Source organism: Diachasmimorpha longicaudata, chromosome 6 (assembly GCF_034640455.1).
Source record: "Diachasmimorpha longicaudata isolate KC_UGA_2023 chromosome 6, iyDiaLong2, whole genome shotgun sequence".
NCBI lineage: Eukaryota > Metazoa > Arthropoda > Insecta > Hymenoptera > Braconidae > Diachasmimorpha > Diachasmimorpha longicaudata.
The window spans coordinates 6,128,227-6,144,108 of NC_087230.1; the positions used below are offsets into that span (position 1 = coordinate 6,128,227).

General features: G+C 36.9%; 2 protein-coding genes across 7 annotated transcripts; both read right to left on the reverse strand.

Moving 5' to 3' along the window:
• Positions 1–3,759: 3,759 nt before the first annotated feature.
• LOC135163446 (MYG1 exonuclease) lies at positions 3,760–5,432 on the reverse strand. Its single transcript, XM_064122897.1, has 4 exons — positions 5,045–5,432; positions 4,418–4,952; positions 4,121–4,293; positions 3,760–4,029 (listed from the first exon to the last, which is right to left on the reverse strand). Exons 1-4 carry the CDS (start codon positions 5,242–5,244, stop codon positions 3,849–3,851), a joined length of 1,089 nt encoding a protein of 362 aa, XP_063978967.1. The 5' UTR covers positions 5,245–5,432; the 3' UTR covers positions 3,760–3,848.
• A 248-nt stretch (positions 5,433–5,680) lies between these two features.
• Positions 5,681–15,717, reverse strand: LOC135163438 (mucin-2-like). Of its 6 annotated transcripts, XM_064122877.1 has the most exons (8): positions 15,406–15,717; positions 15,216–15,325; positions 13,056–13,118; positions 11,412–11,520; positions 10,500–10,555; positions 10,306–10,429; positions 9,651–9,819; positions 5,681–9,279 (listed from the first exon to the last, which is right to left on the reverse strand). In XM_064122877.1, exons 4-8 carry the CDS (start codon positions 11,458–11,460, stop codon positions 6,339–6,341), a joined length of 3,339 nt encoding a protein of 1,112 aa, XP_063978947.1. In that variant the 5' UTR covers positions 11,461–11,520; positions 13,056–13,118; positions 15,216–15,325; positions 15,406–15,717; the 3' UTR covers positions 5,681–6,338. The 6 variants fall into 6 exon arrangements, with proteins under 6 accessions (XP_063978947.1, XP_063978950.1, XP_063978953.1 ...); XM_064122880.1 differs by having other exon boundaries at positions 9,651–9,807; positions 15,216–15,717; XM_064122883.1 differs by lacking the exon at positions 11,412–11,520 and having other exon boundaries at positions 9,651–9,807; positions 15,216–15,717.
• Between the last annotated feature and the right edge of the window lie 165 nt (positions 15,718–15,882).

The window sequence follows — 15,882 nt, forward strand, 5'->3', positions numbered from 1 at the left end:
TCGATTCACTGACTATTTCTGAATGGAGACAATAATCTTAATTTGATAGATTACGCAGGATTTAACGCAATCAACGGCGCACAGGTGTCGTAAGAAAATGATTGGAATTCAGCCATTGCAAAACAATGTACGTGAGCATTATCGCTACTTGGAGTTAAACTTATGTTGTATAAGACTGCTGATCTCAACGAAAATCATATCTATCAATTGTCCTTTCGAAATGAAATCCCATTGTGCAATTAATTCTTTCTCTATTGATTAGATGAATAATTGACCGTTTTAATGTGTAGCATTGAATTTCTCAATGTCCAAGGCTTTTGGCATCTGAGACTGATATATTTTTCGGAATATGATATAACAAATGAACAAATAGTTGGAATATTGAGAAATTGTCTATCGTAATATGAAAGTGAAGCAAGATTTTTAAATTGACAGGAGCAAGAAAAAGTCATTCAGCCGACTCCCACAGTAATTCCTTTGACAAGTTCACCGATGAATAATTATGTATTCGGGCAATCGGAACGAATTTGAAAAATTTAGTCAATATTCAGTCGGGCAATTGCACATTTACAAAACTATTTATAAACTCGCGAAGCAAATGTTCCCTCACCTCGTGATTGATCACATGATTACATGGGATTGAAATAAATGTTCTATTCTCTTATAAAAAAATCCTGCGCCAAATCTCGAATCAAATCAAAAATATCTGACTATGTCGCACTCAAACCTCATTGACTGACATTTATAGCGCGTAATTCAGAGCTACTGGAAATAACTAGCGCGCGAATCGTGTTGTAGTGAAAAAAAAACAAATGTTTATCAATATGTTTCGAACTGACAACACGCAACCGACAGTGGGTTACCGCAAGAAACTATTAAGAAACTATAATATTGAGGTTTTGGATTCAGAATTTGAAAGATTCTTAATAATGATACGCGCTGGTGATCAGTAAGACAGGGAAAAAAAATCTTGTAAAGAGTTCAACGCCTAAGCTGACATCACGGATTTTATAGATATAAATATACCATAGCGATCTATGCGACAACTGATACAATAGAAATTCCAGAGTGATATCCGCCTCTGTACTCTGACATAGCTGGGGCACACCTTTACTGCTATCTTATTGCATTTATGAATGAAAATTTTAGTGATCCGCCTTGTCTCGCCATTGTACTCTTTCAAATTCCTCATCGTATTTTTTCTTCATTTATTATTTTTTTCATTTACTCGATGATTGAAAATTATATCCGCTCCTCCTGGAGGCGATTGAGGGTGGCGCGTCGGGTGTGCCGGAATCATTAAAAGCGCATGTATAAACGATGAAATGATGATTGTTTCAGAGCCCACCCGAGGAATATCACGGGTGATTTATCATTAAAAAACCTATGAACTTTGATTTCTATAGCACTACACGCTTTGAGCTCGAGCTGGACACGCCCTAACTATCGCTGTCTGGTGTAATAATAATTTTTCTATTTTTTCTGTTACAATAGAAAAAATAATAATAACCACGCCGAGAAATCCAAACGTACAAGAGGGATGGCCCGATAAACGATTTACGAACGTTGCCCGAGATTCACCTCGCAATTGTGCTATACACCATTAAAAACAACTTCGCGTGCAGTTATTACGGATTAATCCCTAGTTTTCACATTACAATTTCGTAACGCCAGAAGTTGGCTTCGATAATCGCTCTGAATAAATGAATCCACACTACATAAGGAAGAGTAGTCGATGGAAAAATAAAATGGAAATTATGGAAAAGGAAAAACTTAAATTCCTCGTTACGATGTAAAATTGTTACGACGAATAGGTCGCGTGATTACCTCATCGTGAAATAAAAACTAGTGGTTCCATTATTACGCCCACGAGACTCGCCCAGAAGGAAAGGCATACCCAGAGTCCTCAATCCTACGCGGTCGTTGCATGACGTTTCAGTTAAGCTTATTTGTGAGATGAAATGGGACAATTTTTTTAATAAAAAAAAACAATAATAAGAATAAAAAAAAGTCTTTTGAATTAAATTAATGGTTCTCCGGATGGGGTTTTTAAATGATGATACGATAGAAAGGCCCTTCATGCCTGCTGAACCTATTGGGCTTATTGAGCTTACTGAGCTTTTTAAGGTGAAGGGACATGTAGACATGTACCCCCTGCATAGATCAATTGCTAGCCATTGATAGAGATTTTCACCCCCATCTTCTAAAAAATTTTGCAGCGTTTAAAAAAAAAATATAATGAGCATTACAGCATTGCAAATATTAAGTCATTCTTGCTCTCATCGTGGTATAACCAATGATAAACGTTATAAATACTTTTTCAGTTGCCAAAGATTGAATGATGCAAACACCTTCATACATTATAGAGAGCAAAAAAATCAAGTTTAAATTGTACGTGTCTCATTTCAATGCTGAAATAGGTTACCATTTCGAAATATGAAAAGCGAATCAGAAGTCTCGAGAAAAAGAGAGAGCCCTTTCCCACTGCATTATCCTGACCTCGTCACTCAACAGCCCCACCGAGTAGGTATCCCATAGAGGAAGAGAACCAAAGAATCATTGCGCTTGGAACACCGTTGTCCCTTGTTGGTGGCTTAATGTCAATGTCAGATTTGCCTTTCGGTCTTAATAATTCTATCACTCTTCCTGAGGTCCACCTATTACCCCCTCCCCTTTTTCCCCCCATGATTGTTAACTGTCTGGTGTTTTTCAACAACTCCCTACCAGATTGCCATATAATATATAAAGGGGGTACAGCCCAACAGTCAGCACAGAGTCAGCGAGTACTGGAAAAAACCAGCAGCGCAAGCAAAAAAAATTGATTAAAAACAATAACATTTTACTACACTTAAATCAAATAAACATGAAGACTTTTGTAAGTAATACCCAGGGTAATTTCGCATTCAAAAGTTATTGAGGTACTGCTAAGATATTGTTTGTTTATCCGGAAAATAATGAGAAATTGAAGTTTCATTGTGCAAAGTCGATGCTGAACCAACACTTTCTTACGGAAAATATATGTGCATCACAATTGTTTTAGCAAATAGTGCAAGTGACGTGTTTTGATTAATTTTAGTATTAATCTTTTCCCCATTCAGGTGATTCTACTGGCTACAGTCGCCACTTGTCTGGCATCACCTGGATACTTGTACGGCTATGCACCCCTGGGACACGATGGAAGAGTTGTAGATACTCCCGAAGTGGCGCACGCTAAAGCAGAACATTTAGCGGCTCATGCCAAGGAGGCATCTAAAAATGGCTATGGCTCCGGTTATGCACCCGAAAGTGCATATGGTGGACATGACGCGCATCATGTTTATACTCCAGATATCAAATACCACGGACCACCAGCTCCCCTTGGTCACGATGGACGTGTGATTGAGACCCCTGAGGTAGCCCACCTCAAATCCATCCATCTCCAAGCCCATGCCCAGGTTGATCATTTTTTGTCTTTTCTCACTCGCATTGAACCTCCAACAATTCTAACGAAAATTGTATTTTAAATCGTCAGGAAGCTGCTAAAGCAGGCTATGGACATGGTTATGATGCTACTGAGTATCACTACTCTCCAGCCTACTCTCATGGACATTACCAGCCCGCTCCTCTCGGGCACGATGGACGTGTTGTAGATACTCCTGAAGTTGCTCACGCCAAAGCTGCCCACTACGCTGCTTACCATGCAGCCGCTGCTCCTGTCCACCATTATTGATTATTGTATTCTGTTCCTCTGTTTTTACCTATTATCTAAAGATATGGAAATTGTATGTATTTTTTCTTTATTTTTTTAAAATAAAAATGTACATTTTTTAATGAAGAATTAATGGACCAGTTGAAACTGTGGAGAGCGTTCATGAACATTGCTCATTTTTTCCAATTTGCAAGGCTTTTCGTGCCATTGATAGAGCTCCTTCTCGAGTCTTGTTCCCTCCAATGAAACCAACCGAATGTACAAAAAGGCAATCGTCGATTCCAGATAGTTTGCTGAGTTCATCATCCCTCAAGCCACGCCATGGTTCGGGTAGAAAGAGTCTGACGAAAAACCAAAAGACGAAAAATAGTTACCAACGGAAATAAGGAAAATACATCTATGCATTTGTGGATATGGAAAAAAATTACTCACCGACCGACGAAAGAGCCAACAGCTACAGGCACTGCTCGCACTCGCCAAGATTTGTCTTGAAAAATAGCATATTTAACAGGAGGATCAATAACTGTATTCTTCTCCAGCTCAAAAAAAATGTCCATCCACGGTACACATACGGAAAATTCGATGATTTCTCCACTGGGATCGACCTAGTCAAATCACTGGTATAAGTATGATGTGATAATCTAGTTTTTGTATCTATACTTTGGTTGCACATACACAATGCCATCAGTCAAGTGAGGTTGTATACTGGTAAGTATTGTGAAAAATTACCTGAAATCTGTTCTCAACTGCTTGTTTAACAATTGCTCTCGCCGGTAACCAAACACTAGCAGCATAATTAAGATGATGTTTGAATTCTTCGCCACAGATGTCCATGGCCTTACAAAATTGCACATCAGGTTCTACACCGATAGAATTCCAGGTTGGATTGAGCCTAGACACTCTGGCTCCTAAATTAGTTTTGATACGATACTTAGGTTCGCCCTCGAACATTGGAACTCCATTATCAAGAGCATCAACTTCTTTTATCAGAGAGTCGTAAACATGCTTAAATATACTATGAATATCATCATCATCGATAATTTCAGGTAACATTTCTCGTATTATTTGATGACCAAAATGACAATAGATTAATCCAGCACTGCTCAATTTGATATCCCAGTCACAGTCATCTTTTTTCATGACGGACTGTCCTGTTTCCTGGAATTCCCTCATGTGGTGATCATATCGGTGTTTATTAGGATTATATTCACCTCCCACATCTACAACAATGTCACAATCGTCCAGTACCTTTTGCTCCCTAGACCTGAATGAGTTATTGATGGGTTATGATTAGATAAAAAATAATAATAATCATATTTCCTGATGACCACAAATATAATATAACAATTAATTTACCTAATAATACTTGCATCCTTATAAGTGGGTAGCTGTTTCAGCATGAAACACGCTAAAGCTTCATCACAATGAAACATCCCATTGTGGGTGCCTATTTTGATATTAGACATTTTTCGCACACACTGTGAGTTTATAAACTTTAATTTCGACGATGATTGACAATGATTTGACAGTAACTTCTTTGAAAGACTCAGAAACATTTAATAGGTTATGTACAGGCCATGTGTTCGAGTCATTTGAACAAAGATTATCACGGAGAACGTGGCTAGCTTGGCTGAGGGGTCTATTTGAGCCAAAGGAAAATGCAAAAAAACGTCAAAATGGATTTTTTAAATATTCTCCGTGGTAATGACTTACCGGCAGGTACATTCACTATCTTAGTTCATGCGCCATTGCTACGAAATTTTGCGGTTGAAACCAGCTCCATAAGCGTGAGCGACCTGCCCTGTAATCTTTGGTCGAATGATCTGTGGCGCTCAAGTTTGGTGAATAGTACTACAACCCGATGGCAGGATATGCATAATTAGCTCCATGAAAACTATTTATTCAAATCTCTTGAAATTATGATAGTGATTATGACAATGATATACATATTGATATTTCGAATTTTGTGGGAGAATAAATAAGAAAATGGCATATATCAAATAATTTTAATGATAATTTACATTTTTTGTGCAAAATCAATGAAACCGGACCGTTCGTATATTTTCTCTCAGCTGTTGCAACATTAATTGATTAAATTCGAGCGTACAAACTTGAATAAAAAAACAGTGGATTTACACGCTATAGAGTTTTAAATTTCCGAAAAAGAAAGTACATGCTGAACAATTTGGACAAAATATTTTGTCAATGTTGCGTCATCACTCTCTTATTACTAATAACTTCTCAATCCAATTTTGAGCAATAACCATTTGATCACCATTTAATCTAAAGAAATTTCAAATAATTGTACAACGGGACAAATTAAATTTCTTATAAATAAAATTTGTTCTCCGAAATGCATTAATTTTAATAAGTGTGAATCCAATTCGCCGTGCTGAAGACATTTAAATCACTCATTATCATATACACACACTGACATACAAATTGTTATGGCAAAACTAAAATAATTTTTAAATTTTCTCTACGGATTCACGAATTACCAAAACCAAGGAAGCACTTTCGAAGAACAGGATTAAGGAGAAAAAAAAATATTTTGATTCTAAATAATATCGTTCATTTGGTGAATGGGAAATAAATGAAAAATCAAATAATAACATTTGTATGTAATCAAATTAATAGTAATAGGAAAAACCTAGTGATTACCGGTTTGCCGGGTTTTCTCCCGACATTTTGAATTTTTGACCTGATGGAGGCAATTTTGAGTATCTTCATCGAATATAGTGCCTTGTTCGCAAACAAATCGAAAATCAAGAACCTGTTTGTCAGTAAATCCTGGTGAGCAATAGTGAAATAAGCGGCAGTCTCGTTCATCCGCGTAAAATCTATACATCTCCTTCTCTAGACAATTGAAACTATTTACGCGTTTGTATGTTACCATTGGCTTCCAATGAATGGGTAATACTGAGGCAATTTGCGAAGATGTTACCGTTGACAAATCTTTTTCACCTGTAGTCAAGTCAATAACTGGCGTTGTATTACTAGTAAAAGATTCAAGCGTTGTGCTTTGGGTTGTCATATTCGTGTCTTCTTGATATTCCCCGGGGGATGATGAGTTGATTAGAGGAGTTATTGGTGTAGGCAAAGGTGTTGCATGGGTTACACTCGTGACGGTTGTAGTATTGATAAAATCATTAGAATTATAAGTTGTAATTGTCAGATTATTAATTTGTTCGATGATTTTTTCTCCAATTGTTTCTGAAATTTTCTCCAATAGTTTATCAGATAGGACTTGAGGTGTTTTTTCAGTTGTCCCTTCTAGGGGCGTTTTGTTATTGTTAATAATGGCGGTGGTCACTTCCTCGGGCTCATCAGACTGTTGACCGACGTTTGAAGCGCTTGATGTTACTCTTCTTGCCAAAAGTGGACGTTTTCTTATGACCGGTTTGGGTGCTAATTCATTATAAGACTTAGGGGGTTTTGCTGGTTTAGGATTTAAAAGAGGAAGTCTAGTCTTTATCATCACTGGTACTGCGGTAGTCGTTGGTGGGCTATAAATATATGTTCTTCTTGTTGAGAAAGTTTTTAATTTTGGAGGTGTTGGGCGATAGGATGTTGTCGAAACAGTGGTATAACGCTTGCGTGTTACCATTGTTGTTGGTGTAGTTGTAGTAATTATATCCACATTATCTATCGGAGTTGACAGTGTTGTTGATGATGTTGTCACGATAGCCGGAATTGAAGTGGTTTCAAAAATTTGATCAATCTTTATCTCGGTAACATTTTCAGTTACAACAACAGGTTTTTCGGGCTCCCGGTAACTCTCCGGTTCGTAATTATCGTCAACGTAATCTTGAGATAAAACGTCATCAGGAGGTGGAATATCTGTAGAAAGTAGTTTAGGATCGTTGACTTTGTCTGTTTCCGGCTGAGGTTCATCAGACGGTGGGGTAATTTCTTCTGTGAATTTTAACACTGTATCATTTCCATGATTTTCATTGTCTTTGACTGTTGTTTCGTGTTGCTCAATTTGTTCGGTTGTCATATTTGGCTCTTCTGTAGTAAATACTTGTAGATAATCTGAATCGTTGGAGTACTCCACAGACGTGACATTTTTATCATCATCATATTCATCGTAGTCGTAATTATCGTGAGATATATCCTCTGTACTGTTTGTATTTTCATCATCGTACAATGCTGTTGTGGTCTCAGAGTCATTGAGATATTGAACATCCTCATCATATTCCTCTTGCTGATAATCATCATGGGCCAGTCCCTCGGTACTGGTTATGTTAGGGGACTCTTCTATCGTATTGATTGAGGCAATCGTTGTCAATTCTTCAGTCGTTTCTTTTATCTCCACATCAGCTTGTCTTTTCTTTCTCGGCTGTCCCAATAGTAACATATTTGTTCTAAATGTACTGTCATCAGAATTTCGGCTGTTTCTTATTTTGGGAACATCTCTGTAGAATGGATCAAATGACTCATCACCTTCTTTGTAATCATCATAACTTGCAGGAATTGTCGGTAGTGGAAGTGTAACTAATTGTGTTGTGTTGAGAGGCCTTCCAGATTCGTCACTGACGCTTGCTTTTGCTGTGACTATTACCCTGGACTGGGAGGGAAGAAGAGGCGAGGGATTTTGTACTAGTCTTTGTATTTCCGGAGGAGACAAATGAATTGTTACTTGATGAGGTTTCAATTGAGGAATCGGTGGTGGCGGGGGTAGATGTATATGCTGTGTGACTCTGGTGGTGGAGCTTTGTGATTTTGAAGTTTTAGGTGTTGGATAAAAGGATCTAACTGTTGGTGGGCCAGTATCAGATGGAGCAATAGTTAAAAATCCTCCAGATATTCGGTGCTGATGTGAAGTACTCTGGCTCTGACTTTGTTCCTTAATATCATGCTTAATTTTATCCGCCGAGTCCTCTCGAGGAACAGGTGATATAGTTAATTTTGAAATTTTTCCTTGATTGGTTGATTGTATTGGCTCGAGTAATGTTCGCTCGTCGCTGCGACTCTTTGAATTCTCAGGCCCCTCGTCATCGACATTATCACTGGTTCTTTGATAATTAACAGCAGCTTGCCGGGCATTATTATTGTGCAGTGTAAATTGTTCAGTTGTACTTATAATTCCATGATTATGAAATATAGGATTTATCAAAGGAGGATTGTTATTGGCATTGCCAGTGAGTAGAGTTTGGAGTGTTGCCGAAGTAGCACGAAATAGTGGTGAAACTGACGATGATATTTGATGAATCTGGGGTGTTCCTGTTGTTGAACTTGCACCCTGATTACTGAATAATTGGTAGGAAGTTGCTTGATTTTCATTATTGTTGTTAGCATTGTTATCATTTTCTTGATTATCACCATTGTGATAAATATATTGACGATGATAACCACCATTTTTGTCATCATAGCGTGACTTGGATTGACTAGTTTGGACGGATGAGAAGGGTGGTTGATGTGGAAAATGTTGAGGATAATCATTTGAAGAGGTAGTCGAGGATATTCCCGGTATTGGAGTAGTTGTTGTACTGCTCACTGTTGTTGTAATTGTTCTTACTGATGTTGTCTGATGAAGGCTATCAATGAGAGATGGAGACTCGTCATTATTCAAAGCTTCTTCGTGCAAACTGAAATATTACAAGAAAAAAGTATTATTATTACTATTAATGTGGACTTGTCCGCATTATTATTTCATTTGATATTCCATTTCCCCTTTAAAGGAATGTCAAATGAAAGGCATTCAGTGTCCGCGGTGTTTCGTGGTGGTCCTTGCGAAACCGTTCAACTGATTGTGAGGTGAATGGTCTCACTATAACCGCGTAAGATAGATGTGTTTGGTAATAAAAATGTTTGGCGGAAGGTTGCTACTTTTCTAAATGACCATGCCAAAGAGAATTAGCATGGAGAATGCTTGATTCTAACAGTGAATAATAATCATTAAGTTAATTATTATAAATTACAATTGCTTTCATTTATATGAATGAGAATGACATTTTACCTTAGTGTCACAGCATTGTTGCCATATAATTCGAGATTGAGATTATAAAATCGTTCACTTTTGCTGCAATCGACTTCGTCCACTCGTTCACAAACCCTCGTCTCCTGATCGAAGACCGTGCCATTGAGACATAGAAATTTAATGTCCATTATCTCATCTGGAATGACATCTCACGATAACACGAGAGATCTAGTATTATTTGACACATTCTCTAATAAAATAATATTATATAATAATCATTATAATATATGACGATAATAATAGGCTGTTTTATCATTCAATAGAGGAGTGAAGGGGGACAGCTGCAGTAGTCGACGACTTTCTCGGCTGCTGCAACTGTCCCACCGCCGCTGCCGTTGCCACCACCAACATTACAAACCGCTTGAAAACCTTTAAAAAAATCTACAAGTGAAAAATGTCGACAGCCGGTCCTTGTTAATTTATGTAAGAGATTATGCAAGTTTCGTTCAACCAATGTCTTACTGATCCTTTTTTCATCCATATGTTAAAGTAACACAATCACAATCCATTATATATTGGTGTTACGCAATTGAATAAAAATCAATCAGTATGACGAGCCGTAATTATACCACCATTATGAATATTTTTCATTTTGACTGACAATTAACACGGTATAATAAGATTTATCATGTACCTTTCTGACCGATGGTACACACGTGGAACATCTGACAGCCGGCCTCGACATCAGCGTAGTATCCACCAATGACCTTTCCCTGGCACGAAAAATTCGTTTCCGGGAGATTGTCAAAGTCCAAGTACTTAATGAAATAAAAAAATATATTATATAAACTATATTACTGGTTATTAGAATAAGAAAAATAAACTTACACCAGGTTCCCCCGCGCTGCACAATCCATATTTCAAGTCGATAATCGACAAGATAACTGAAACAAGAATTCAAATAATAAGTGAATGAAGAAAATATTGAATTATTAACAAAATGCTGTTGAATTGGAGATGAAAAAAATCCAGCTCTGACAAATTTGACTAAACTACCTAGTAATTGTGTTTTCTTTTTAAAATAACACCTACGAGGAGACGAATTGTTTCCGTATTCTCACAATTGAATAAATCGAAAGCGCTCCGATTTTGAACAGTTGAAGAAATACAGCGAGAGAAGAGAGGATACGATGGAATTATTTCAACAAGGGAAAAGGAAAGCGTCGAAGATTCCACTGTAGAAACAAAAATTTCTCAAATAATTCCGACTGTTTGTGTCTCCTGGAGTGTAACGTTGAATTCTGCCAACTCCAAGGCAACATTCACCGTTATAGTGAATACGTGCTGAATACATTCGAGAATGTCCTGTCTCTTTTACAAACTCTCCAGAAATCTAGGCACATTTGGAAGGAGTCCTTGAACGAGGATATATCAAAAATCTGCAGGATTTAATCATTGACTCTCTACACCCGTATCATACATCCGAAAATGATTGCTTATCTATTATCAATCGCAAAGATTGTACGAAATATTTTATTCAGTAAATACAGACTTCTAGTGCAATATCTCTCGATGTACAATCAGATAGCTGTCTTTGAATGTTGAGAAAAATCCAATTGTTGACATTGACCTTGCCTCCCATTGATCACTAGGTTCAACGGAATGACCCTCTAAAATTAGGGGATAAAATACTATAGAAAACTCATTAATTTACGTAAGATCTGCAAATAGATCTTTCTTTGTTTGTATTTATTTATTGATTAGAGTCAATTGGAAAAATGAACCGGCAGTATATCCTACCCAAATGATATAACGTCCGCACGTAATGACTGTGTGAATGCCGTGACATTTATCCGCGTGCGGGTCGTCCTCCCGTGGATTGGCAGGCCCGAGAACTCGTCTTCGTATCCTGACAGAAAACAGACCCGATCGATAAATATCAAGATCTCACTTTCACGTGTCCTTGACTATATATATATGTATACATGTATATGTATATATATATCAATGAAATGTAATAGTAATATATATGTATAGTTGTTAAATCGAGACAACTATGACAATATAAAATATGAAGAATGCAGATGTAATGAAAGATCGTAAGTTTATCAGTTTTAAAAGGGCAGCGTCAGTCGAGCATATGGATGGTAATACTGATGTACCTTTCACATTAGCAGGCATGATTATTTAATTCGAATTTATAGATATCATTCGTCTATTACGTATCGAGACAGGAGGAGAAAGAGAAAGATGAAAACAACAAATCACCAATGAATGAAAATACGGTAGATCGAAATGATGACCAACTCGAGATGGATTGCACGCAGTTGTAAGGTCGAACATTGTTATTGCACAATTCACCTCGTTAGCGACGTGCGTTCGACCGAGAAGCTATATAACTCCGTGTTCCGCATCGTAGAAAGGATCATCCACCTTTAATACAATCACGAATGCATTATTGTTAATAGGTACTTGAGTATACCACATTCAGATGCACATATGACATGTCAAATTATCAAGAAATTACTAGATAAAGATCAATTACTGATAAGCAAATGAATATGCGAGAAAAACTGCTGAACATTGACTATCAATAAGTGAAGCTGGTGATTTGGAAATGGAATGCAATGCAAGTCCATTAGATGTCGACAAATAATGATGAGACGAATATTAACAAATAAAATATAACATAGTCATATAACAGATTGCAACGATTTTCTTCGTCTCAAAGACTATTGCACGATTTTTAACAATTGTTTTCCTCTTATCCCTATAATTTTCCAATGGAAAAAAAGGAAATCGTACCACCAAGCGCATGCATCCCTTATATGACTATATACATGAAAGTATACATGTTATACAGTTGCTACGGTATGCTCAAGTTGGAAAGTAAAGGTCTCCAGCTCATAGCACGTCTCGAACTATACCATCTCGTCGTTGATGTGTGATGCGGTATTTGGACAGATTTTTGATGATGGAGAACGAGAGGATAATTTTCAATGAGATTCCCAGTGACCAACAGATAATATTTTTTATTGGCATGAATGTTTGAAGAAAGGAGAGCGATAAACACGAAGCGAACAAGAAACAGCGAAAAATATGGACATTTATATCTCAATTTAAGGAAGATTGATGAAACATGAACCCTCTCCTCTTATTCTTTCACATAATTACCGGAAGAAACCTCCGCACATCCTGCAGCACCATCATCATCATCATTATCATAATAATCACGATAGGAGTAGTGCGTATTTATAATAAACTTCAATGGTTGGATGTATCTAGCCAGTCCTGCCTACGCTTTTCGACCGCAATGCATAAAGTTTTATAATACATATATATATATACCCGACTGTCTGTACAACATTCCACGCTTACATCCACAGTTGGTCATCTTTGTGACCCTTGTTTGCATTTTTATTCTTGAAGGATATATTGCCTTACCCTGTAGTAGAAATCCATGCAGCGCGAGGTTCATGGCTAGGAAGAGTATTTGACTCGTTCCTCCTGTAACAAAATAAAAATAAATGGACCATCAAATGTCACAACGTGAGCGAAAAATAATTGAAAAAATTATTCTATTATTGATCAAGCTGAATACTGTAATTTCAGGACAACATAAACTAAGTTACTAGCTAAGAAAATTTTCACCTTACGTAAAACTCGACACGGACCTGTTCATATTTTCATGCAGACACGCAAGTTTTGCCTTTGCTTTCCCCCCGATACTGTTATACATCGGTGAACATACACCACTCTATTTAATTTTTATTCCATCACTCGTTTTAACCGTTCTACACCAATGTATGTAACGGTCATTTTAAGCACAAACTGCCTGGGGCCAATAGTATCAAATCAAAATTTACAGCATGCAACGTTTTGTGTATTCATTTATGTAGCTATACTCATGTCTGTACAACTAAAGTTGTGAATACCAGAGAAAGCGATATCTTATTTTGCGCGTCACCAATTCTACTCACAATTTCGTTGCTCATTCAAGTATGAAACGTGCATCATTCTTGCGCACTCCTGAGTGAAAATTATACGCACTTCATGTGCATAATTAGGCAATGATACAAAAAAGGTGAATTTTCAATCTGGACAACTAAATGTTGTTTTCCATACGAAAAGTACCATCCTAATGGGTACATATTAACGCCACTTTCTAACTCATTGCTCTCGCATTGAGTCACGAACTCTCATATATATACGAAATTTAGAAGAGGTTCAATAATTGGGGATAGAATCGCATATAATCGAGACTGGATGGACGATGTACGTTATATACCGCTTTCACTATTCTCTCCTTGACTTGGACAAAAGCTATAATGTAAAGGAGAACGCGAAAGAAGGAAGAAATAAAACTATATACGTGTATACCTGCAGACATATAATCGTGCAGAAGGTGGTCAGGCATGCACAATAGGGAGGACAGGGAGTAAATCAACCGGGTGGAGATACCTTGGAGAAATAAATGAAATATAAATCTCCAAGTTGAGTCCCTTTCTGGCATTCTAAAAAGATATAGCAGCCGTGTATGTGTATGTGTGTGTAAATCTACACGTCATCAAGTATGTAAAGAAGATATAAAAATAATATCAAGACATATTAACGAAGAAGTGAGGAAATAAATTCGAAGAAAAGCTCGCCAAAGGATAGAACTTTGTCCTGAACAAGCCCGTGCTTAGTAGACATAGTGGGTACATATATGTGCATTTATATAAAAGGGGTGAATTTGATCTAAAATATATGCGGCAAATTTTTAATGCATACCGCTGAATATTGGCCGCGTCGTCAGAAGCCATTTGTGAAAGTTGCGTGCTGAGAGCCGGTTCACAGCTCTCAACAGAGAACTGGGGGAAATTATAATTGCGGTTGAGTTGAATCGAATCTGCTCCACAACCGGCTGGTGACGGTTTCAATCCATTTTACCAAAGCGATGTAAAGCATTTTTCACCCATCACTATTTTTAATAAATTAAACAAACTCGATTGCATCGAGTTGGATTGAAAATCTACAGGTAACAGCTGTCACTTAGATTCACTAGATATTGTTTATTTATTATGTTCCCGGAAGCATATGAACAGTGATTGGTGGGAGAAGTCGTAAAATGTCTTTAATCTGTACTAACTCGAAACTCTGGTCGTTGATAGGAGAGAAAAAATTGTAAGTATAAGGAAATAAACCTAAAGGGAATATGGTCACATCGTTCCATTTAAAAACCGTTAGTCCCCGTGTATGTTATCTAGTGTTTGAATGTCAGTTAATTGATTAAAGACTGAACGGTACATTAGTCACAGCTTTGCAACATTATGCATCAGATGTTGACTTTTTCGTTGAAGGGGATAATTTAAAAAAAAAGAGTATGAGAAGGAGAAAAATAGAGAGTGAGAATAAATGCAATAACTCTATGTAGAATCAGCTGATATTAATGAAACGTGTACTATATCCAGGCTCTCAATGACTTCGAATATCAAATTACGCGGTCATACATTTTATAGATAATTATAAGTTACTCTGAAAAATGATACATATAAGTAATAATAATCTTCTAGAGGATATGCTATAATGTTTCATGCAGGTGTAATGATTTCTATATTTTACCTTTTCTGTAAATGGCCACAAAATGAAAATTTATTTCCTTGATTTACCAGGAGCGTTCTTCCGCCTGCGTATAATACTTTTGGTTTTTCACACGATTTCAATAAAACTGACTGAACAAGAATGAACAAACACAAATCAAAAATAATAATAGTAATGATAATAATAAATAAAATGAAAAATTCTCAATTACGGTGATAACACTTGAAATGTTTCATTGTTCCTTTTTCGTTCATTGTTGAAGAATTGCACAAATCATTCCGCTGGTCCATTGCCCCCATTTTTCAGCATCAATTAATTCCACTCGTATTTACTTGATCAACATTTAATTGTGATCAAGTATTTGTAGTTATTCCCATGATTCGAGATGTCATTGGTCCCTTTAATCCTCGCTTTCGTTCATTCTTTAAAATTCCGCATTAATTTCAGGTTTTTTCTCTTTCAACACAGGATATATTTACGGGAAATTGATTTGTCAATTTCTTTCCAGAACTATCGTAAAACTTTCTTTCATCGAAAGTCGTCAGTGAGTAACTGTGGGCGTGTTTCTCGGTCGAGTCACATAAACAGCTGTTGACCTGGAACGCATCTACGACTATTTCCTTCTTTCAAAGTGCACAACAAGTGGCATTTGGAGTTGATATCAAAGAAAGACCTTTCCTTCAACTTT

Coding starts and splice junctions, on each gene's coding strand:
- LOC135163446 (XM_064122897.1), bottom strand. CDS start 5,244: ATGTTTCTGAGTCTTTCAAAGAAGTTACTGTCAAATCATTGTCAATCA. Junction 4,953..5,044: donor AAGGATGCAAGTATTATTAG/GTAAATTAATTG, acceptor TAACTCATTCAG/GTCTAGGGAGCAAAAGGTAC. Junction 4,294..4,417: donor CAGTTGAGAACAGATTTCAG/GTAATTTTTCAC, acceptor TGATTTGACTAG/GTCGATCCCAGTGGAGAAAT.
- LOC135163438 (XM_064122877.1), bottom strand. CDS start 11,460: ATGTCACGGCATTCACACAGTCATTACGTGCGGACGTTATATCATTTG. Junction 10,556..11,411: donor GCGGACGTTATATCATTTGG/GTAGGATATACT, acceptor TTCTTGTTTCAG/TTATCTTGTCGATTATCGAC. Junction 10,430..10,499: donor GCAGCGCGGGGGAACCTGGT/GTAAGTTTATTT, acceptor TATTTCATTAAG/TACTTGGACTTTGACAATCT.